At 36.2% G+C, this 24,740-nt stretch overlaps 1 protein-coding gene across 1 annotated transcript in view; it reads left to right on the forward strand.

Annotated features, from left to right (window-relative positions):
• The window catches only part of CFAP47 (cilia and flagella associated protein 47), a 286,222-nt gene that overhangs the window by 96,013 nt on the left and 165,469 nt on the right, over window positions 1-24,740 (forward strand). The window contains 9 exon segments of the mRNA XM_054395813.1: window positions 5,520-5,654; window positions 6,139-6,251; window positions 11,191-11,353; window positions 11,963-12,051; window positions 12,909-12,995; window positions 17,459-17,535; window positions 19,905-20,050; window positions 23,011-23,119; window positions 24,097-24,323. Of these exon segments, the coding sequence (XP_054251788.1) occupies window positions 5,520-5,654; window positions 6,139-6,251; window positions 11,191-11,353; window positions 11,963-12,051; window positions 12,909-12,995; window positions 17,459-17,535; window positions 19,905-20,050; window positions 23,011-23,119; window positions 24,097-24,323 (1,146 nt within the window).

A 24,740-nucleotide genomic window follows, 5' to 3' on the forward strand; every position in this document is an offset into this window, starting at 1 on the left:
AAGGATTCCTGCCCTTATCTTCTACATACTGGCTGCATGTGTTAGTTACTTATTACCTATTTAAAATATCAGATTCCCTCATATTTTTCTTTTCTGCTTTGCTCCCTGAGGCATTGAAAATCCTGTCCTTACCAAAACTGTTGAAAACTCTTTAAGGTCACTTAATTCTCTTCAGAGTTTGGAAAGTGATGCAGCTTCCATCATGAGCAAAGTGAATGTCAGGGACTGGGATGGGCTTGAGTGAGTGTGGAATGTACTGGGCTGGTTAGAAGACCAGAAGAGGATAAGGTAGAATAGACATAGTGTTTGTTGATGTAGGAGGAAACTTTCCCAAGGAATTAATAGTATTAGGAATCTGGGGCAGAGGTGTGTTGTGAACAAAGTCATATGAAAGGAAGCTCAATTGCAACTTTTTTTTTCCTAATTCAATTGTACTATGATTACAGGGAAGAACTACCCCTGCTATTTCCAGTTGTATCCGCTGATGTTTTGCTTCTGCATCCTGATACAGATAAACTGTTGTAAATGGCTTTACTAAAGGCTAAATCAAGAAGATCTACTGCTTTGACTGACAGGAATTGTAGAAAGTTAGTTTAGGTATAATCCTCAAAATGAATGCATATTTTGCCTCAGCTTTTAAGGAAAAAAAAAAAAAAGAGGCAGTTCAGCACACGAAGGCTGGGTGCCAGATATGCAAAAGGAGTTAACCACATTATAGGTGGAATATAACTCCAGAGCATTCTGTTTAATGCACTCAGATTGTTTTAAGACTAGAATATCTACAGTGCTCCCATGTTATTAGTTCAGCATATTTTTGAGGTGTTGGTGTTTTTATAAATGGGAAAATCCACCTCTGCATAGACTAGGAATTCAAACAAAGCTATATAATCAGGCATCACCAGAAAAAGGAACAGATTTTGGATCTTCAAAGGCTGTATTTAAAAAAAAAAGAGAAGGTTCTCTTTACATAATTTATTGAAATTCATATATGACCTCCATAACTACTATAGAAATTTCTTAAGCTTCTTGCTTTTCAGCAATAAAAGCAGCAAAATAAATGAATCCTATTGCTGATCTGTCCTAATTTGGGATTTTTCTGATGGTCTTATCTCTTAAATTTAGCAGACTAAAATGTTTCAGAAGTATTGACAGAGTACTTGACTATCAGGCAATCACTTCTTCTCAGCTTTCAGGACAGCTTTGCATTAATTAATGCAAGGATGGTTGTGATAGCACAAGCTGAGACTCTTATTAGGTCTGGAATGGATGACACCTTTGATCGCTGTAAAAATCTAAGATTCTGTAATAACAGAGAAGTTAATCTGTCTGGATGACTTCAGCTGCAAGTTTAAATAATACCTCTAACATAGTTCAAAGCTTTTAAATCCTTTTAAGGATTAAGGTGTAGGCTTAAAATGGAGTACTTTGGGCAAAAAATTCTTTGTTTGCACTTCCTAATCATGACTGACAGTTCAACCCTGGAGTATTAATGGTGTCTTTCTATGTTTTTATTTCTTTATGTTTGATACTTCTAAGTTGTAAACTGCTTTGATTTGAAGAAGATCCAACTGAAAGCCCAAAGTAAAATATTACAAGATAGGATGGCAGATAGCTGTGACATGAAAGGAATGTATGTGGCAAGAATAGACTAGGTGAGAAGATGCAGTGATTGGGGATAGCCAGTAGAGGAACTCACTTTCCTATTGACTGATTTAAAATTGGGGTCAACAATACTGACATTTATACTTGGGATCAAGTAAAAGGAAGGATATTTACAAACCTGTAGAAAATGCTCATGTAAAGTTGAAGAGTGTTAAGAAGCTGGAAATAAATGTGAGTGTTCTGAAGGGGAGAGAGAGAGTTGTTAGCTGTTGGAATGTGCTGCCCAGGGAGGTGGTGGAGTCGCCATCCCTGGAGGTGTTCAAGAGGGGATTGGACGTGGCACTTGGTGCCATGGTTTAGTGGTCATGAGGTCTTGGGTGACACGTTGGACTTTGATGATCCTTGAGGTCTTTTCCAACCTTGTTGATTCTGTGATTCATCATAGACTCGCCTCAAAGAGCAGGTGCCTGACTCAACAGCTGTTCTGTTTTCTTCATTCTGCTGCTTTAGAAACAGCATCCATTCCCTTGATTAATATACTGGATGGTATTGAAATTCTGGAATAGATGGTTCATTATGAAAATTGCCTTATAAGAATCAATTTAAAAAGATTTTAAAAAGTTTTTTTCCCTCTAATGCTCTATTTGGGTAATAAACATCTAATCTTGTTGAGGACAAGAATAATTGGTCGTAAAAATAAAAAATGTGGGGGCTGAAAGTGTGGCCCTGTGAAAAACTGGTGCAATGTCATTATAGAAGAAATAATAATGTATAGGAATATTTTATTATTCTCAAAGATCCCTGGAGATTTTAATAGTGTTGACAATGAGTATTAAAGTGAGGCTTTACTGACAGTATCAACAAAAAAAATTTAGGCTGATAAAATTTTTTCTCATTGTTTACTAAGAGGTTTTGGTCCTAAAAAAGTACAGTAATAACAAAATTTACGCATAAACAAGATGTGTTATCTAAAGTGTTGATCAATTTAATAAAAAAAAAAAAAGCAAAGTTTAAAACACATATCACAAAAGTAGGTGTGCCAAAAACCTGGGCTCTTTATTCAATATAGTTCAACTAATGTCACATTTTATGAAATGGAGTGTATTTACTTTTAATTTTTTTTTGTTAAGCTGACCTCCTCAAAAGTGTCACATCACCATTTTTATTGCTTTCTTAACTTACCTGGAAAAGATAATAAGCAAGGATTCCATTGGAACATCACATTCTCTCTCCATACTACTGCAGCTGGAATCATCTGACAGATTTCGGGTAGATTCCCCTGTTCTCAGGAGAGATCTCATGGTATCACTGTACAATCTTCTACTGGAATTTTCCTTCACATCTAACTCATTGCAGGCTGCTGTTTTTTCCAGGGTACTGTGTCGGTGTGAGCTGAAATTCCACCCCCCCCACCAACAATAACCAGGCTAGCTCAGTCTGGAAGCAAATGAAAAGCTGTATTTACAAGCAGATGAAATGCAATGAATATGTACAAATATACAAAATTCACAACACTTACAAATATATACAATCAACAGAAAAGCACAACCAAGCTCCCTTTGCTCCCCCCCAAGGGGACCCTCCCAAAGGGGCCTCCCTCTCCCAGGAGCTTCCCCCCCAGACCCCCCTGGACAGAGAAGCACAGTTAGTTAAGCAGAAAGTTGTTAACTTAGCTGCCAAGGTCAGTGTGTTATCTTCATCCAGAAGAGAAGAAGAAACAGCAGCCAGACAGCCCAGCAACTGCTCCCACTGCCGAACGCAGAATGTGCAGAATGCCTACTTTGTTTTGGGTAATAGTTCTTAAACATTTCTATCTATCCAATGGAAGTGTTTAGAACAATCAGTATTTTGCTTTCTTACACCCAGTAGTGACTTATTTACATTCTTTCACTTTCTCTGTTCTGAACTTTGCAAGGAAAAATTAAAAAGACAGTTTCAAACCATCACAGGTACTTTGCAGGACCTTCCTTATAAAGGGAAGTTAATAGGTAGAGAAGGGACTTTTACACTGGATTTACTCACAGCTTGCTAGGCTTGAATCAGCAAATACATTTGTGCTTACAATGTGTAGGCAAGGCTTTTTTTTTTCCCTGTGTAAGCTAAGCTTATACAGAAGTCACTGGTATGATTGTTGCTCACCTGGAGAGATGTGTGCCCTTGTTACAAAAGAATCTTATATCAATTGAGGTGTATTTGTTCATGTCCTTAGAAATGGATGCTAAGCTTTCAATAGCTGCTGAATAGAGAAAGCTCTTTTTCCTTATTGCTAATATGTTTGAATGTGAAGTATCTGCTAGAGGTTGTCAAGTTCCTAGTAAGTTCAAAACCTAGTAGTGCAACTCTTTCATTAACATAAACTTCTGGCATTTAACAGTATCTTGTACCTGTTTTCTGCCTCTCTCACATAACAGTGTAGATCTAATAGATATTGACTTTGTATATATATATACACCACTTCTAAGTAATGTACAGGTCAATATTGAAACAAATAAAAAGGTACTCTGTTCTCTGAGTGGTTTACAGCTGCAAATTCATGATATGATGAAACTGTGTGAAAGAGGAAGCTTTAGAATAGAGTAATGGGATGAGATTACTTGTGGTTAGGTGCTACTCATCCAAGCTGCTTAGAGACAGTAGAAATCAGCAGCAGCACAACATATCAGCTATTTTTGTCTGAGAACTGGGAAAAGTTTTCTCCTGTAAGATGAGAGGATTTATAATGATAGTCACTTTATAGGCATTAGGCAAAGGAGGCTCTTTTTCAAAACTCTGCTGTATTTAATGACTCTCAGTTATGTAAGGGATTCAAATAAAATGCCTTGAATGAAAAAAGCATCTTTTAATGGGATGATATATTATTGCAGTTGTTTACTGCTTAAATCTATTCCCAAGTTGTGTATATTTTTTCAGTGTGACTTGATATTTAATTTGAAAGAAATTAACTGCAGTTGTAAAAGTTTATTTAGTATATCTATAGACAGCTTGATTATAATAACATTGTATATTGCTAAGCATAAGGTGTTAAAATACTTAATTAATTTGATTTAGAAAGCACAGAATCTTATTTGTTTAAATCTGTAGCCACATCTTTCCTGCCTCTATTTGCAGGAAGCCTCTTACATCATTAAGTCTCTTCACTATTTGATTAAACTTCCGAAAATTTCATATACATTTAATAGAGGAGTTTCTACCCCTCTTCAGTGACTTACCAGAATCAGAGAGTATTAAAGCTTTGAGTGTTTTGCAATTGTTATTGCAATTAATTTCTATAAATCAAATATTTAAAATGCAGTAATACTTGCTACCTTTTGTAAAGTAATTTGACATACTGTAAGTGGCCCTGTGTGACCTGCTCTAGGTGGTCCTGCTCTGGCAGGTGGGTTGGACTTGATGATCTTTCGAGGTCCTTTCCAACCTCTAACATTCTGTGATTCTGTGATCTGCAATAAAAACATAGTTATTAGTTGGATGGTGACAATGTTTTCATAAACAGTTGCAAAATTGTATCTAGGATTATTTTGGATGGTATTTTTTAATAGTAAATCAACAGATTGTAAAATGTTGTTTGTTTTTCAAGATAATTAAAGACAAGTGTTTGTCCAGTTGGTGAATTTTGGTTATGTTTGCTATTATGCTTTATTTAAATTAAATGAAATCTATTTCTGTTGAACTGTGGGTGGTTTTAATTTTTAGCCTAGTTTTTTTTTTACCAGAGCATGTCAGTGGTCTTCAAGATTCTGAAAAGTTCCTTATGCATCTATGAGCCTAATCTAATTATTAAAAGTTAGGTTGAAAATATATGTGTAATAAGAATTACCTTCAACTATTTTGTTTTTATCTTCATATCTATGAACTGTACAGGCAAAATTTGAACTGAATGTCTGTTTTGGTTTTCATTGTTTTGCTTCCTTTATTAGGCCACTGACTTTTGTGATCCAAATCCAGTCATGATGCTTGTTCTGTGTGTCTACCTATATGAAAATCTCCCTCACTACTTACCGAAGAAGACTATAGAATTTACAGGTGCTCTACATGAAACTGTTGTTAAACAGGTACTGATACTATTGGATTTAAATTTGTAGTAGCATAACGGTAAAATAATATCTGTGTATCCATATATGTTATGTACCCACTACAACAAAGAATGAATGGGTTTCATGTAATTTGATTACTAAACATGGAAGATGGGAGCATACATCTTTTTTTTTTTTTCTTTTCATGCTTGAAATCCTCAATTCTACTGCTGCTTTGTGCTTGTAAGAGTGGAAAAAAAAATCTACAAATCTGAAAAATCTGAGATCAAAGATAGGAATAAGAGATTAACAGGAACAAGAGTACAGTGTACACTGCAAAATAAGTTCTTAAAGTTGCTGTTGGATAGTCTGTGGGAAGTCTATACTCCTTAGGAAGATAAATGATCTACCTAGTTATTTGAATTCCTTTCTTATTTTGATATCTTCAGTTTGTATTTTGGAACTTAGATGCAGAATACACCTTTTGTACCCTAAAAATTGAATAAAAATGCTCTTTTTGTAGGTGTGTCTGAAAAACCCAAGCAGCAAAGCCTTGATGTACAATGCTGTTCTTGTAGGAAGAGATGCTGATGATTTCTCATTACCTAAAGGAAACACTGTTACCATTGCCCCTAAGTAAGTAACGATTTTTTTTTTTAGTGTTAGTAATGTCAAGCATATTAATAACTTTCTGATTTAATAGTGAAGTATTAGATAGAGATGCCAATGGTTTTAAATTTACTTCAACATTGACTGCCCATTGGATCACAGCTTCTCTAGGAAATATCCAACTGCTCTGGCATGGGGCAAGTACGGATATCTGCTCTGGTGGGGTTCTCTCCACATGCTGCAGGGAAATAGCTGCTCTGGCAGCTGTAGCATCTAGCCTCCCTCTCCATCTCTGACTTTGATGTTCCCAATGCTGTTTCTTACTCTTTTTCCTTGTTCCTCTGCCTTTCTGACATTTTCCTCTTGCTTAAATATGCTTACGCAGATGTGCCACCAGTTTGTGCCAGTGTGCCCTGGGGTGAGTCCATTATGGAGCCAACTGGAATTGTCTGTGTCGCACACAGGGCAGCTCCTGGTCTTTTCTTACATGGCCACCTACACCGATTATCTGTCAAGAATTAATATTTCTATATTAATTGGCCAAGATGAAATGGGCTTTAATGCTAAGAAGATGAACACCAGGGAGATCATCCAAATACTGTACTGTCATTCTGGCCTGGGTTTTGGGATGCATCAGAACATTCCCAGTGTAGCTGAGTGTCAGATCTTGCATGCAATGTAATTAATCTTTGATACAAGTTTCCCACTCTCCAGGGGACTGCACTGTGCCACATAGACTTGGAGTTCACAACAGCGATAGCATAAAGGTCTCTACACCCTCTTACGTGGTGGAGGCATGCCTATAATTTACTCAGTTTGAGTATCTTAACAAGAGAAATGATGAAAGTTACTTGATCAATATTTCAAAATACCTTTCTGGGAAAGGGACCTGCTTAACTGTAAACAATATACAACAGACCTTTTTATAAGAACAACAGCTTGAAGATGAAGTTGTAAAAATTCAACCTGGAAGTAGTGAAAGTAATTCGCTGTTAAGGGGAAGAAAATCTGAATGACCAATTCTTTAACTGTAGGGATTTTGTAAATCACAGAACATTGAAAATACTGCAGGATGTGACCTCAGAAAGTTATTTGCTCCAGCTTGCTGCCTCAGATAATACAGGGTGCGTTCTCAGAAAAATGCTTTTGCCAAATGGTAGTTATCAGAAGCAATTGAAGGATGATTTGGTTGCACCTAATGATCTGCAGTGTACAGCCGCATTGGCTTGTGTTATCTCATGATTTCTGTTGGCATTAAATTCTGCAAATTTGATTCCTCCAAATAACTTTTTATCATTCATTTCCTCCACTGCAGTATAACAAATAAAAGAGAATTTGTTTGCTTGCTCTTTTTGAAAGAGGGTACACAGTGAGCTGATAAATTAGGAGTCTTAGATCCCTACAATATGTCAGCTGAAATGGGTGTGGATGGAGGTAGTTATAGTAACATGAGAATGAACAAGATTATAGAACAATTCCATGAGCTGATTTTTTTGGCCACTTTACATAGCCCACAACATAGATGAATAGAGGGGAAAAAAATAAAAGCAACTTTGTGGGTTTTGTGATCCTGGCTTTGCCACAGAAGGCAACAGTTCACAATTCAAATCAAATTTCTCTGCTGTTGCATGAGCCAAAGGGCAAAGATCAGGCAGAATGTTCCATACACTCCATTTCCTTGTCATTCCTATTTGTGACATAAGTAGAGTGTATTTCTTTAAAGCTGATCTTTAAAGTGGCTTTAGATGTCTCAGGCAGTATACTTCTCTGGGACTCAGCAGTCCCAGGGTGCATTTTCCAGGATGTTTTGAATGGCAGGGTGACTTGGGAGCTTCAGACTCTGGAGGCCTTAGCAACTCTTCACTGTCAAACATGACAATATCTGGGGCCTCTGCAGCAGGAACATGAAATCTGTAAGAGCCAGAACTTCCAGAATTTCATCACTGATCCCCCAAACTTACATGCTGAGACTTGTGGTGTTAGGAAGAGCTCTGGACAGCATCACACTCCTTTATCACAGCTGTTGAGCCTAGAGATCATGCTGGGCAATTCTATTACTTTAATTCATCCTTTCTGCAATGTGGTGATCTGTTTTCAATTCTGCTGTACCTTTTTGAGATTAAGGAGGTGGAAATGGTAGATTTGAGCTCTTTGGATGGAATTTGGTGACCTAATAAACTGAATCAACTTGGAACATCAGTAAACTTCCTTACTTTCCAGTTGTCACAGACCCTTGAGGACTCCATTAATGGCCTTCCTGCATAGTGAGAAGTGAGAGTTCATAAATTATATTTCCTTCTTTTAATGAATCATAGAGTTGTTTCAGTTGGAAAAGACCTCTAAGATCATTGGGTCCAACTCTCAACCTAAGACCACCATGGACAGTAAACCATGTACCAAAGTGCCATTTCCACACAGTTTTTAGACACCTCCAGGGATGGTGACTAGACCACCTCTCTGGATAACTTACTCCAATGCCTGTCCACTCTTTCCATAAATAATTTTTTCCCTAATACCCTGGTATGATTTCAGATCGTTTCCTCTCATCATATCAGAATACTAGGAGAAAAGATGGATCCCCACCTTACTCCAACCTCCTTTAAGGTAGTTGTAGAGAGTGATGATGTCTCCCCTCAGCCTCCTCCAGACTAAACAGTCCCAGCTGTCTCAGTTGTTCTTTGAAAGACTTGTCCTATAGACCCTTCACCAGCTTTGTTGCCCTTCTGTGGACATGCTGCAGCAATTCAATGTCTTTCTTGTAGTGAGGGGTCTAAAACTGAACCCAGTATTCAAGGTGCAGCCTCACCAGAGCCAAGTGCAGGGGCATGATCACTTCCCTACTCCAGCTGGCCACACTATTCCTGTTATAGGTCAGGGTGCTTTTGGTCTTCTTGTCCACCAGAGCACACTGCTAGTACACGTTCAGCTGGCTGTCAACCAGCGCTTCCAGGTCCTTTTCTGCCAGGCAACACTCTGTCCTAAGCCTTTAGTGTTGCATGAGGTTGGTGCAACCCAGGTGTAGGACCCAGCACTTGGTTTTGTTAAACCTCATACAACTGACCTCCTCCTGTCAATCCAGCCTGTCCAGATCTCCTTTTCAGAGCCTTGCTACCCTCAACCAGATTAACACTATCATTCTGTTTAGTGTCATCTGCAAACTTACTCAGGGTGTACTCAATTCCCTCATAAAGATATTAAAGAGAACTGGCCCCAGTACTGAGCCCTGGGAAACACCACTAGTGACTGGTTGCCAACTGGATTTAACTCTATTCATCACCACTTTTTGGGCCCAGCCATCCATCCAGTTCTTAACCCTGTGAAACATTCACCCATCCAAGCCATAAGCAGGCAATTTCTCCAGGAGGATGCTGTCTGCTAGTTTCTTTGTAAGTCTATAGAAAGGGCCTTTGTTAGACTTGGTAAGTCTATATACCTACAGTACATCATAGGCATCTTTCACCTACCACTGCTAGTTGATTGCTTCTGCTTTCTCAGTTATTGGAAAACCAATAAATCACACAATTCTGTCTTCTATTTTAGTTCCTTTTTGTCAGGCTGCACAGTTCCTATTAATTGTTTAATGGAGAAGGCTGATTTGGGTTAGGGAGAGGCTTCTCCTTTACTTTAGTTTCTGCTCTCTCTTCCAGAAAGACAAAGAACAAATCTGACATTTATAAAGATAATATTTTCCTGTATTTTAAGAATTTCTATAAAGTATTTTTTAAGTAACACTGCCTTGAGAAAATTAAGGTATTTTAAGTTTTTGCTATAGGTAAACTACACAGAATGATATTGCAATGGAAATATAAACCAGTCAGCTGAGGTTTTGGTATCTATTTTGAAATATTCTGCTTGCAACTATAAAAATAGAGGTCTTTATCTGTTTGGAGAAGGCTTTCTCTACACTAGTTATGTGTATAGAAAGGCAGAGTATAATTTTTCTGACCTTCATGCAACCTTAAGACATCATTCTCAAAATTAGAGACTGATTTTGAGAGCTTTAAAATGCAAGCTTCAGGCACTGAACATTTTGTTAGTTACAGTACTAATGTCAATCAAGCCTAAACTTAACTCTTACTTAGTCAAAACTCTCATTCCATGTGGCCTTCTCATCTCCAATTTCCCATCAGAGGCTTGAGCTGTTGCTTGTCAAGAGAAATTTTGTTTTTTCCATCTCTCATTTTCTCAACTTTACTAATTATTTGAAGGGATTCTTTTTACTCATGTCTTTCTCAGTCTTTAATGAGAATTTGATTAAGAATATCTACATCTGCCTCACAACATGCATAGCAAGATGTCTGATTTTTTTAACTCACAAAAAGCTGTTCAACTAAGTTGTTAACAGGGTAATACTAGAAGGAAAGAGGTTTTCCTATGCTAGAGTGTGAAGAAAAATTAAGCTACATGCTGAGGTCATGTAAAGGAAAAAGGGCTCAATATTATTCTTTTTCCATCTATATAGTTCTTCTATTACAGTGTTTTAAGGTCCTCTTAAGCAGAAGATTGAACTACAACAAAGTACTTCAGAAGAAAAGAATTTCTTTTCTAATCCCCTTCCCTTCCATAGGCTCTAAAACGTGCTCCTGAAGTGACATTTCTAAGTGATTTCTGAGTCACAATTTTGTGCCTATTTAAACTACTGTTATTATTACTATTTTTCCTAGGAGGCAAACAAGCATAAATGTGGAATTCACTAGTCGCTTTCTGCGCCCTGCTGAAGCAGTGCTGCTACTGATCTCAAAGTGTGTGGGTGGGATTCAAGGTGTCTCACTGACATTCTCTCTGAAATCTGAAGTCAAGCATATTGAGCCTGCTGTAAGTTTATGTGTGTATGCTTAATAGTGTCACAAAAGTGCTGTTCATCTGTATGTTGTCTCAAACAAAAGTGAACTGAGGTGAGAATACAAATGAGAATTAGCATCAGCTTTGTCTTCTGACATACGAATGTACAGATATCCAAAATTAGTCTGTGTGCGTGCAGGGAAAAGCCCAGAGGAGTGCTGTAGATTCTGAAGGGTATAAATCACACTTAGATCCTTAATAAATTTTAAATGTTTGCACTGATTGCTCTGAAAATAAATTCAAAGCCCTTTCATCACACGAATGCTTTTAGAAATTCCATTGCAGAGGTGATGTGCTTCAGCCTAGTGATTTCAGGTGTTATATGTAGATCCACAGAAAATTTTTGTTAGATGTTGCTGGGTTTATTTGTGTTTTTTAACTTTAGGAAGTCTGTAGGTTTAAGATCTATCCAAGAAATAGAGCAGAGGTAGATATGTGTTATCAAACATTAATTGAACAGATCTGGATATGTCCTCTTCTGAACTTGGTTGGTGTTTATGTGGCTCTCTTTCTTATTTTTTATTTCTATTTTTTATTTGGCTCTCTTTCCACTATAGCAATAGATACTAATGTTAGAAATGAAGGTTGAAGCAAGAGGCAAAGATAAAGAACATGTAAAGATAAGAAGGAAAAAAAGAAGATAGCTTCATCCTTGGCCTTGTGCTATCATTTGGAAGAACATTTAAAATGTTAACGCATGTTTAAAAAGAGAAAGTCTTTAGCTGTTCTTTGCTGTCAACAAAGCCTAGAATTTAAATTACATTAATATTGTAGTCATCAGTGGTCAAGCACATGGTTCTAGTCTTTGTAATATTTTCCTGTATGTTTATGTATTACATAAGAATATTGTCTTGCAACTTTTTTATCATGTTGATGTAAATTTTGTTGTCTTTTAGGATATATTAAAATGCAAATCCCCATGTTATGAGCTGAAAAAACTTACCCTGAATGTTACCAATCCCTTCAGAACTGATGGCATATTCAGGTAGACAATGTTGTAAAGACAAATCTTTAATGATCATGCTGTTTTATCAAGTCTCTTCCATAGTTTTCTTCATAAAAGTGTAAGAATGCTGAATTATAGAGATTTACATTAACAAAATAGCTGCAGGCACTATGAAGCTATCATAAGAAATACAGAACATAAATAAGCCTTAATTGAAATGCATCTCAGTGTTAGCCATAAAGCTAGAGCTTTAATCAAATGAAATTCATGAACCTTGCTTGTGCTTTTGTGTTTGGCTGAGGTCCAGCCAAATTCCAAAGAGAAACAAAAGATGTTAATTAATAGATGGTCATTTCCCCCAGTCTGCTTTATCCCACTGTTTAAATTTTCAGGCACACAGAAGAAAAAAAAAAAACAACTGTGCTTTTGCCTTGGCTCATACCACTATCAGTTAACCTAATTTTTCATTTGCATGCATTGTGGACTGAACAACTACAAAGTTATTATGAATGTTGCTTTCTTAGTACAAAAGAAATAGAGTACTGTGCCCCTCTAAAATCTGTTTATGTGGTCTGACTCCATATTTTGTCTTTAGTCTTTTAGAACCTAAGCATTGGTTCGTGCCATTCATTTATTTACAAGAATCTTTTTCCACAAAATATCTTGGCTTGTTTCATGGATCTGTTTAATAAACATACTGCAGAGGCCACAAATTAAATTTCTCTTTTCCACCCAGAATGGGTTTGGTATATCCACCTCCAATAGGGTATAAGATAAAAGTTGAAATTTATAAGCTTCTTTACCAAAATTTTTATTTAAAAATTAGAATGAACTGAGTTTTGTCTTTGTTCTGTATGTTAAAAATGTGATCATTATATATATTTGCCATATTCCAGGGTAATTTTGATGGAATCCACAAGTTACTTAATACAGCCAGAGCAAGTATATCAAGCCATGCAAGTAAAGCAAGAGCAAATGTTCAGGTAAGTTCTCCACATCAATTGCTAACTACAATTTCTTGAATTATACAATTCTATTAGTGTTACATCTTTGTGTATAGTTATGTGCATGCCTGCTGTAAAGAATTTTAGGTTAGGACATGGAAAGACTGTAGAATTGTGTAACATTTTAAAAACATTTTGCAGATAACTTAAACACTGGAGAAAAGATAAATATAGTGCAAAATATAAAATGGTGTGTAATTCTGCTGTTTGGAAAAAGTGTTAGAGAAACTAGGATTGAAAGGTGAGCTGTTGGTGCTGGGATATGGGACTGAAATGCTGACAAAATTAGCTACAGCTCAGTGCAACAGGATTAATTCTCATTCCTGGGATAGAGAAGGTAGAGATATTTAAAGGTGCAACAGTAAAGTCAATTTTCTATTTGTAAATAAGTACTGTAGAATTCTAATTGTACTGTAAAGTGTACAGGTTCAGTAGGCCATTGGAGATGCAAGGAGAGAATAAGGGGTTATTAGTGTGGATATGCTGACATTAGTGAATATAATTTCATCTAGATTTAGCTGACCATGGACATGAAATATGGAAGTAGAAGGAGAGTTCAAAGTAAGCTTGGTAAAGATAATAAAATGTCAAAGAATAAAAAAGCAGAGAGCAATTATAATGAGAGTCAAGGAGAGATAAAGAGGAAAATCTGTTCTTAAGACTTACAGTCTGAAAGAAGGTATTTCTGCTTTCACTGTCTTCAGTTGTTAGACAGTGAGATAAATACTAACAAAGTTAGATTAACAGGCAGGAAGCTTTGTGGGCATTGAAGAGATAGGATGTAAATCAGAATCACAGATAGTCAAGTTTAAAGGAGAAAGTGAAAATGAAAAAGGTTTGAGAACTAAAATTTGTGTCAGTCATTGGATGTGGCTCAGCATAGAGAAAGCATGTTGGTATTTTGAATGGTACCCATTGAAAAAAAAAAAAAAGGTATTTAATGACAGTAAAAGTTCAAGGTTACATTTAGTAGCTGAATTTTCCTTCATAGGTTTCTTCTGTAAAACTAGGAAGTGGTGAAAGTATACTAAAACTAAAGGAGAAGCACTTTCAATGATGGGACATCTAGAGCTTTTCTGGATAACTTGTTACAATGTCTCATAAAACTCACCATAAAGAATAATAGAATCTAGATCTACCCTCTTTTATTTTAGAACTATTATCCCTTGTCCCACCCCTACAGGCCCTGGTAAAAAGTCTGTCTCTATATTTTATGCCCTAAGTATTCAAAGGCCACAGTAGGATCTTCCTGTAACCTTCATTTTTTTAAAGTTCAACAGCCCTAACTCTTTCAGCCTGTTTTTCATAGGAGAAGTATTTCAGTCCTCTGATTTTCATGGCCCTCCTCTGGACTTGCTTCAACAGGTCGACGTCTGTCTTATGCTGGGGGCTTCAACTCCAAGTGGCATCTCACCTCAGCAGAGTGGGAGAATTTTCTCCTTTGACCTGCTGGACATGTTTCTTTTGTTGTAGCCTAGGATGCAATTTGCTTTGTGGACTGCAAGTGCACATTGCTGGCTCATATCTAATATTTTTGTTTGTTTCATCAGCACCCTCAAGCCCTCCTCCACAGGGCTGCTCTCAAGCCATTCATCCCCCAGTTCATATCGATACAAACAGGTCTGTGTAGGCTTATTTTATGTCAGCTTTAAGGTATTCTGCCTAATCCTTTTCTTTATGCCTCTGTGTACTGAAAGGGCAGGCACTGAGCCAGACTGTGAGTATAACCATGCTTATTATACCTTCCTGATCTTAAGTATATTCCCTTTGGTTTTATTACTGAATGAGATGCTGTTTCTTTTTGTTACACAAGAATGAGATGCAACATTTGTGTCTGCTACAATACAGTTTTATTTCTTTTTCCCTCCTCTTATCTGCAGCTGCTTTGTTCACTGGGGTTAGAAAAAAATTGTAGAGAGAGAGATGTTCAATATCATGTCAAATCAGTGCAATGAATGTCTCCATTATATCACTCTGAAAATAGGACTTAGTGAACATACAGGTCACCCAAGTGAAGAAATGTGTTGCACTTTGTATGTTCTTAATGTGTAATGTATTTCCACATTATGTTGTCTTTTCATGTAGCTTTTGAGCAATTTTGTACTTTTCCAGTGATTCTTCTGCTGTAGTTTCTGGGTGGTTTTTTTTTGGAATCATGACTTGGCATTTTGATTTAAAGATAAAGCATTGAAAAAGATGACATTTTATATAAAAACTGTATTTTTATGAGATACTTACCAATAAGTACAGAATAAATAGTATGTTGTACTAGCATACCTTAGAGATCATTTTCCTTTCTGAAAAAATAGCCTTTTAGTATTAAAATGAATCTCCAGGGTAGCATATTCCGAGACTTTTACAAGTCCATTTATTTGGGATTTTTTTTCTTAGCCCAGCAAGACTAACTATTTATTTTAAGAGAGACCAAATAGCTATCAAATACTGTATGCAATAATTGTTTGCTGTAATGTGGTTCATTAAATTTTGCTGCTAGGGAAGAATGACTTTTGTGTGTAGGTGGTATTAAACCTGAGTCTAGAGCTGAATCTCACAGTATTTTTTTTTTTTTGTGATATATTACAGTATAGTTCTCAGCATCTATGAGCATTGTGCTTGTTGTAAATTAAGAAAACCCTCTCCTTCCTTAAGTGTAACTACATTTATCTCCTGTGAACAATAATAGCTATTATTCATGAAGGAAGATAAAAATGATATAAAATCATATCAAGGAAATATGATGAAGCAAAAGTTGCTGAGGGAGATGGGAATAAGCAAAGAGGTTTTTGTTTTTCAGTATAACTGTTCTTTCCTAATACACATCAGTTTGTTAGTTTTACTTGGCTTTTTTTCTTTTTTTTTTGGTACCCCTTGAGTCAAACAGGCTTGTTCAGAAATACATAAAAATTTAATTAACAAATTGACCTCCTGCCATAAGTGGTTCTACAAGGAGTCCACAAAGATGTGATGTGAGCTTGTTCCTTACATACATTTGCACTAGCACCAGTTCTGTGAGCATCAGTATCAGGCACCTTACCTGGGTGTTTGGTTCAGCCTTCCAGCACCACAGAATCACAGAGCATTAGAGGTTGGAAGGGACCTCCAGGGATCATCTAGTCCAACCCCCTTGCCAGAGCAGGATCACTTAGGGCAGTCTGCATGGGAATGCTTCCAGGCAGGTTTTGAGAGTCTCGAGAGAAGGAGACTCCACAACCTCTCTGGGCAGCCTGTTCCAGTGCTCTGTCACCCTCACTGTAAAGAAGTTTCTCCTCATGTTGAGGTGAAATCTTCTATATTCAAGCCTGATTCTGTTTTTTCTTGTCTTATTATTCCATACTACCAAAAAGAGGTTGGCCTCCTCCACTTGACACTCATCCCTCAGATATTTATAGACATTGATGAGATCCCCTCTCAGTCTTCTCAAGACTAAACCACATCTGTTAATCAAAAGTGTCTCCTGAGCACTCAGATTTCACAACTTATTGCTGTAAGACAATGCTCCATCAAAATGCTGCAATCAAAACACTGGTGCTTAAAAAATAACATCTAGTCTCAGAAGTGTGTTCTGATATGTGGCAAAGAAAGACTGACACATCCACAAGGGCTGTGACTATAAACCCAAGGGTGAGCACAGTGTATCTGAACTGAGTTTGGTTTGCAGATATTTACATATATTCCTATAGTGTAGTTTTGGGGTAAAAAACTGGGAAGACTGAATAGAAGACAAATGGGAGTATCAGAGGAATGCAAAGCCTTGCCCCTTCATGGTGTGCCAGGGAACAGTTCTTTGTCTATCCTCACAGGATATTGAAATGATAAAGAGAAGAGTTGGGACTGAAGTCCCACAGAAGTTTTATTGGGCTGGAGTACTTTGGACTGGCAAAATGGTTGGGTTTGTTTATTTAATCTTTAAAAATGTAGTTGTTTGCTTTGTAGGGTTTGCTTATTTTTACATGGAATTTTCCTTTGATGAATATTGCAGAGATATTATGCTGGTTATTTGAAGGGAGCATGTTCTGGCTCTGCTGTAAATATGACTACTAACTTAAGCAGAAGAGGTAGTATTTAATGTTATTAGTAGGTAGATGGTTTGTATTTTTTGTTTCTTAAAAACATTTTATTTTCTACTGGGAGATTCAGACTGGATGCCAGAATTTTGGTTTTTTCACCATTCAAACTATTAAAACGTTGGAATAAACTCCCAAGGGAGGTGGTGGATTCTCCTACATTAGTCAGTTTCAAGGCTCAGCTTGACAGGGTGCTGGGCCCTCTCATTTAAACCCTATTCTTACCCTGCAAGGTTGGACCAGATGATCCTTGAGGTCCCTTCCAACCTGGTATTCTATGAATCTATGAATTTATTCATAAAAATTGGAATTAAGTTATCAGTAATAGAAATGTCCAGCTTCAGAGTATTGCTTTCATTTTTATTTTTTCCCTTTTAGTTCTGAAAATGAAATATTGGATTTTAAAAATGATGTGCTACCTGAAGATCTAAATGAAGAGAACAACTTAAATTGCTGTAAGTACCTCTATGCAGGTAGAAACCAGATTGTTTACATAAGCAAGTTTTTTGACATCTAAAGTATGTTCAGTAATTATTATTTATGGATATGCTTAGTAACTGCTTTCTAGGAGAGTTTAACTGAGTGAAATGATATCTAACTCTGCAGTTTAGTCTTAATGAGTTTACCATCAAAAAGAAACAAACTAACAACAAAACCCCCACAAAAATAGATACCTACTTTTTCTTCTTTTTTAAAGTGCCTAGGGGCTGGCTTCATGAGAGCCTGATGTGGAGCCTTTGCAGCTTATGTAAATTTATTTTTTCAAGTGCTCGTCATAAGAGCTTGTGCATTTCTTGATCTTATTTCTTAGGAAATGTCAATCAACAGTTTTGTTAAAATAGATGAATCCAGAGGTACAGCCTTTCTGACACTGTTGCAAATCCACTTGAGCAAAAGTTGTAGGAATGACCTCGTGGAATTTATTTTATCCTCTTGGAAATTATTGTTGGTTTTCATGAGGTCACACAGAAGGCAGATGTCTAACCTTAATAATCTAACTCTCCTAGATATATTGATTATCTCATTGTATTCTGAATGTAATTAACAACCAACAATGCACAGTTCCTAAAAATAAAAAAGTATGTATTTTAGTAAGAGGGCTACAATTATTACACAAATTTGTGAATGGCTTACAAAGGTTTTTATAACTTCAGTCAGGTTAGGGATATGGAGATATTTTTGATGGCATTTTGGGTCTTGGGAAAGAAAATGATGTTTTCATTTTTTGTAGAATTACATTTTTATTTGAAAATAATTCCATTCCATTCTCTCAACAATGTGGTGAACAAAACCTGAACAAGACAGTTCTGTATGTGTTTTACACACTGACCTGAGAAAACACAGAGGCAAGAGTCCTAAGTGAAGAGCAATAGAAATTAGAAATCAGGAATATTATGTTTTCTTTTGGAGCAGCCATAGTAAAAAGGAAAAAAATTGTAAAGAAAAAAAACCCTAAATTATTTATTTAGTGTTACTTGTCAGTTGTTTTAATTTCCCAGAATCCAGAAAGAAAGTGAGGAGAGAGGTTTCTCACAAGACCAGTTCAATCTGCTCCAAAATTTGGCATATTTTGAATGGGAAATGCTTGAATTGAAGACAAATTTGGCAGTGCCTTATTGAGTCAAAAATTAGTTGCTCTTAGTGCTGCCTTGCCCTATTTGATGGAAGGGTCAAAATGGGACTTCATTACTCTTGGTGTTTATTGGAGATTTTTCCTTTTTTTGTGTGTCATTGTTTATGTAGGCTTTAGATCATCACATTCATATCAAATTTAACTGTTGATTAAAGAACTGATATTGGGAAATTGTATTTTTGTTGTTTCAAACCCAGTTTGGACTATGGAGAGGAAGAGTAGGTAGTAGCAATACCTTTCTTCAGGTTGGTTCTTGAGGGTTTTGAGGGGTGAATAAAATTTATTTAATAGACCAGATTTTGGCATAGGTTTCATATATGATCCTCACTCATTTTTGTTACCTTCACTTTCACTTCTATTCTGAAGTCTACTGAACTTCCCAGGAAGCTAGCCAGCCAAGCCTGAATGAAAATCTGGTTCTAAGGGAGTCTGCATTATTAAAATATGTTTAGGAATGAAAACACACAGTGGGAAAGTAATCAAACTCTGCCAGTTTCAACCCTAAGCTTCTCAGTGTTTTATAAAGAAAGCTCCTACTCAGCTCAATGTGTTTGTGAAAGTGACACAAATGAAGCAATCTTACCAATATTTACTTTTTGTCCAGTCTGGAGTGTTTCAAACTGCAATGCAACATAGCCACTGCTACTGAGAGCAAGATTATTTGTTTAAATAGTAGTAAACCGTACTCTTCTTTCTGGCAGGAGTAGTCATTTGCATATGGGCTGTACATCCTTAAGGAATTTTTGGTGGTGAGAACTGTCTGTTTTCCCTGGTTTTGTTTCTGTGGACAGAGGAAGAACACAAGTGGTTAGCAAAATGTATTTCAGTAATACAGCATGCAATACTGCAGTGCATTTACACAAGGATACCAGTAAATACTGATTACTGGTTACCAGTGTGCATTACATACTGACTAATAGAGGCTGTTTATAGTATCCTTGTATTTAAACTTAGACAGCTTCATTATTTTGCAAGCCCTGCACACTGGAATGATCTGCCCCAGGGTAGTGGTGGAGTCACCATCCCTGGAGGTGTTTGAGCAGTGTGTGGACCTGGTGCTTAGGAGCGTGGTTTAGTGTTGACTCTTCAGTGCTGGGTCAAGGGTTGGACTTGATGATCTTGGAGGTCTCTTCCAACTGGATGTTTTCGGTGATTCTGTGTCTAAACAACCATTTAAACTTATTGTAACAGCTTGCCAATCCAGCCTCCTGCCTGAGTTCTTCAGTCCCATGGAAGACCTATTCTTGGAAGGGAAAGGGTCTGCAGGCTTAGATATTCACTTCCTTCCCTTTAATCTGGAGAAACGTTACTGCACTGTCATTCTGGTTAATGAACTGGTAAGAATAGAATGTTCTGTGAGTGCTTTTTATGTGGTAGCTTGATCAGTTAAGAATCACTGTATGTTTGCCAATTATATGTAAAGAGGGTAAATAAATATACAAATTGGTTATGCATATGGTTTAAGGTAAAGTTTTTTGTACTCATATGCAGCTATAAGGATGTGATCTATGTACAAACTTTTGGATATGGTTTGTACAAATCTAAGAAGAATCTTCTTTTACTTAGGATTTTATACTCTTCCTTTAAACCTCTTCTGTTGGCATTTCTTTATTAGAAGCAGAAGTAGGAGAAGACTCATGGTATGTTAAGTATAGAACCTGAAACCTAAATAATTTGATGAAGAGAAAGGAAATGGAAACCTGGTGATGGAAGGAAAGCAAATATAAGAAATGTAGTCAGAGCTATGGTACAGGGAAAGGGAAAAGAACATTTCTTATAGCTCCAGTGGTGGAGAAGAAACACCTAAAAGTAGACACTTAGCCACTAGTCACTATTCTTAACAAAGAACTAACTGACAGGCAGAGAGACTTGAGGTTATTCAGCTGGGAGAAGCTGGAGACCTTATAGTGGCCTCCCAGTGCTTAACGAGGGACTATAGGAAAGATGGGGAGGGATGCTTTTTCAGGGAGTAAAGGGATAGGATAAGGAGCAACAGTTTTAAACTGAAATAGAATAGATTTAAATTAGAGATTGGGAAAAAATTCTTTACTGTAAAGATGGTGAGACACTGGAACGGGCTGCCAAGAGAAGTTATAGTTGTTCCAGGCCAGGTTGGATGTGGCTTAGAACAGCCCAGTCTAGTGGAAGGTGTCCCTGTCCTTTTTCTTTCAGAAAAGAATTATGTATTGCTAAACTTAACTGGGTTGCTTCTTCTTTGTTTCTGCAATCTCATTAAAATGTGAACAACCCATGATTTCAGTGAAAATAATTTATTAAGTCACAGTTCAATAAGGTCAGTTCAGACCTTCACAGGTAAATGTCTAATATAAAATTAAATGCTTTATTAAGAGAACAATTTGCTATCTGTTTTCCCTAATTACTGACTTCTGTGGAGAACTGCAAATTCCTGGTAGCTAGTCTTTCTTGTGCAAAGCCACTAAGATTAGATAAATAGTTATCAGCAGTTCAACAGCTATTTTATTAACTACTTTTATCAGCAGTAAGCCTTCTATATTGCTGCTCTCCTGTTTGCAGCTGATGGAAAAAGGCAATATAGAGCCCTAAACCTATGGGGATACTAGCTAAACTCTTAAAATACAGCAAAATATCCACCCTATTCCAAGCATCAGGAAAAATCTCAGAAGAAAGAGGAGATGGGTTTAATTCTATGGAGTTCAAAAAGCAACAATTCTTCAAAGCAAAGAGAAGAACGGGGACGTTTTTTCCCTACCTGTAAGCATATTGATGTCAGCAGTGACAAGAAAAGTAACTGATAGTAGAATGGCATCCTAGCAACCAGTAAATTCGTGAAACAAGTTGTATATGCTGTAAGCTTGTTAATGGTCCTTATGGATCCAAATCTCTGTGACAAACAGGAATAATTCCTGTTTCAATGGGTTCCCAGGAGTGGCTATTACTTTGTGTGTGGGAAACCAATTTTGCTGTAGTTTCTTTTTTAATCCTTCTCCAAAAAGATTTGTCTGAACAGTTGAATCAAGGAAGGGAATGAAATGCCATCAGAGCTGAATAGATTTCTTTCTTCTGGGTCAAAAACATAATTGCAGTGTTTTCAGCCTGAAGAATAAATATCTGATGAAACTATGAATAGAGGTAAAATAAAAAGCAGGTTTCTCTTATATTATTGACTACTAATAGAGGGAAAACACTCCACTGGTTGGCAAATTGTCTAAATTATATAATAAATTATTTCCTTCATATCTGGAATGAAGAAAAACAACAGACAAAATGTGCATTTTTAGGGCAGAGTTTTACAGAGTGTGATTTATGGCAATAGAGATGACCTTCTGTACAGATTTTATCAGTTGTTGCAGCAGCATTTGATCCTTTACCTTGCAACCAGCAGAAGCTAAAGTTGTCCAAAATAAACTTTCTGCTGTACAAAAAGAAGTTATCAAAGCACAGTAACATCTCTATTAAATCCTCTGCCTAGTTCAGATAGATATACAAGTATCTAATTTAGATGTCTTTTGGTTTTGATATTTTCTGATTGTGACCTTTAAAGGTTGGAAAACTCTTAGTGAATTGTTTGTTTATATATTTATTTATTGATCTGAAATATTGCCTTTTATTTGCACATTATTTTTTTTGTCTATGATGGAAAGTGTTATTTCTTTGCTCATTAACTTATCTTTTCCTCTATGACAAATTACTATCTTCCTTTTTTCCAGGCTGTGTCTATACTTACCTTCAAGTTCTGTACATTTTAAAATTATTTTTGAGGAAATAATTAAAATTAGTTCACTTTATTTCTTCTTCAGTGTGATTTTGTACATGATGTTGACCTGCATTGACTTTTTTTTCTCTTTCTAGAGTAATGTTACTGACTCAAAATCACTGTAGACATTTACTAAAAAAAAAAAAATCTTACATTGAAGAGCAATTAAGTAAGCTTGTGAATATGTTTTAATTACATGTAGCTACAGCACATAATTAGAATTAATTTTGGTGCTGTATTAATGGGTCAGGGTATTGTGATCCAGTTAAATTATACAAGGAGTTGGCAAGGATTCAAGTTGTTGAAATTTCTTGAGTTTTCAGATTTAATAGTCTCAAATAAAGGTACTTTATGTCATACCAGGGTTTAAAATGATAGTTTTCTTTAACCATTATTTTAAAATAGCAGGTCTCCTGAATACGTAAATTGCTTCGCAAGTCAGATCTTAGCTATTGCTAAGAGAGTTTTGGGTTTAGGTTTAATATTTTGCCTTCTGCATGAGTTGTTCTCTGAATTGTGTATGTAGGTATGGAATCTGATGTTTGTATTCTTGTGTTTCAGATTGGAGAGTTCATATACCTGATAGAGGGAACAGGGGATATACCTTTGCCCTCAGAACTGCTTCCAATGGATAGTCCAAATGTTTTGCATGTCAGCAGTACATTAGAAGGTAAACTGAATGGAAGAGAGTAAAATTTCACAATTATCTTTTGCAAATATTCTTTATTCTTGTGCATTATTGTTAAAATTAAATACATCTGGTTAAAGCAGTTGCTTACAGCGAAGTCTAAGAAAAATATTACAGTGTAACTATCAGATATTTCTATTTAATGTTTGCCAGTCTATTCTCTCCAGAGCAACAGCTGCTTGTTAACTATTTTCTTTGACTTTGTTGTACTGTTTTCAACATAGCCTACATAAATACCTTTTCATCATTTATTTTCAACTTCAGAATATAAATTGTAGCAACATAAACCAGGACAAGTCATGGTTACCTAGATTTTTTCTAGTTTTAGCCCACAAGTTTTGTATGCAGTGTTGCAATTGGACAGGCCATCCAACCCTTTTGTTTCTGCACATCCAGTGACAAACTGCTGTCAGACCTATTTCAGAAACCGTGTGGCTATTACTTGAAATAATTGCTGCTGGCTTCTTTTAGAGGGGATGCAACATCACCTGGAGAGGTAAAACAGTGGCTGTGTTGAGTAGGTTGCAGAAAAACTTTTTAAAGCTGCAATTACCATCTTAACAGCAGTAACACTGAAGTCTGGAATTTATTATTTTTTATCAAAAGCAAATTTTGGTTTGGATTTCAGTTTGTGTTTATTTATATTTATGATTATAAATTTTAAAAAGTGTTATTGCAGTAAATACTGTGGACTAGACCAGGGGTTGGACTAGATGATGTTTGGACTGGGGCATGGACTAGATGATCTTTGGAGGTCCCTTCCAACCTAGACCATTCTATGACTAATAGCATATCATTAAACATCAAAGCAATTTTGTATTCTGTTTTTTGTTTGGTTTTTGTTTGTTTGTTTGTGTTTTTTATTATTATTTGGAGATTATAGATTTATAATACTCTATATAGTTACACTAGTAGCAGTTTTGGTTTGTTTTAAATATTTTTCTTTTTTTATTTAACAGGTCCCAGTACAGGAAAACCAGTTTTATTTTTAAAATGTGTCCTTGGTCAGATTCTTGAAGAAAATCTGAGTATTCCATTGATCAATAAGTCAAGAGAGAGGGCTCTGGCCATTGCTGCACAACAGCAGATGTCTACTATTGAGTATGAGAGAAGAAAGATCACAGGGACTCTGCAGAGCAGTAGTGTTCGAGTAGCAACTGCGTTGTTAGGGCTGTCCAGAGTAGAGGTGAGAAACAGAGTGTTCTGCTGCTGCAATTATTTGCCTGTTCTTGGTTGGTAGGACTGAATTTTTTAAGTTTCAGGAAATAGTATGAAGTTATGTTTTTTTTCACACATTCTGTTTTCTGACACTTACTAATCCCAAATCCCCTCAGATCCTGCAATATTGAAGTGTTTACTTTGAAGCTGTTTCTTCTCTCCATGCTATTAAGAAGTTCTTTAAGAAATCTTATCTGCAGTTAAAAGGAGCATTAACATTTTACTGCAGTTTGCTTCTGAAAAATACCCATTGAATAAAAAGCTTTCATACTCTGTGTAATAGATATATGTATTACTATCTTTCCTTATGCACATTTTTGTAAGAAGTAAAAATTTCCAAGCAAGAATTTTATTCTTTTTTTTTTTTTTTTAAAGAATACACTTT

This window comes from Indicator indicator, chromosome 1 (genome assembly GCF_027791375.1).
Source record: "Indicator indicator isolate 239-I01 chromosome 1, UM_Iind_1.1, whole genome shotgun sequence".
Classification (NCBI taxonomy): Eukaryota; Metazoa; Chordata; class Aves; order Piciformes; family Indicatoridae; genus Indicator; species Indicator indicator.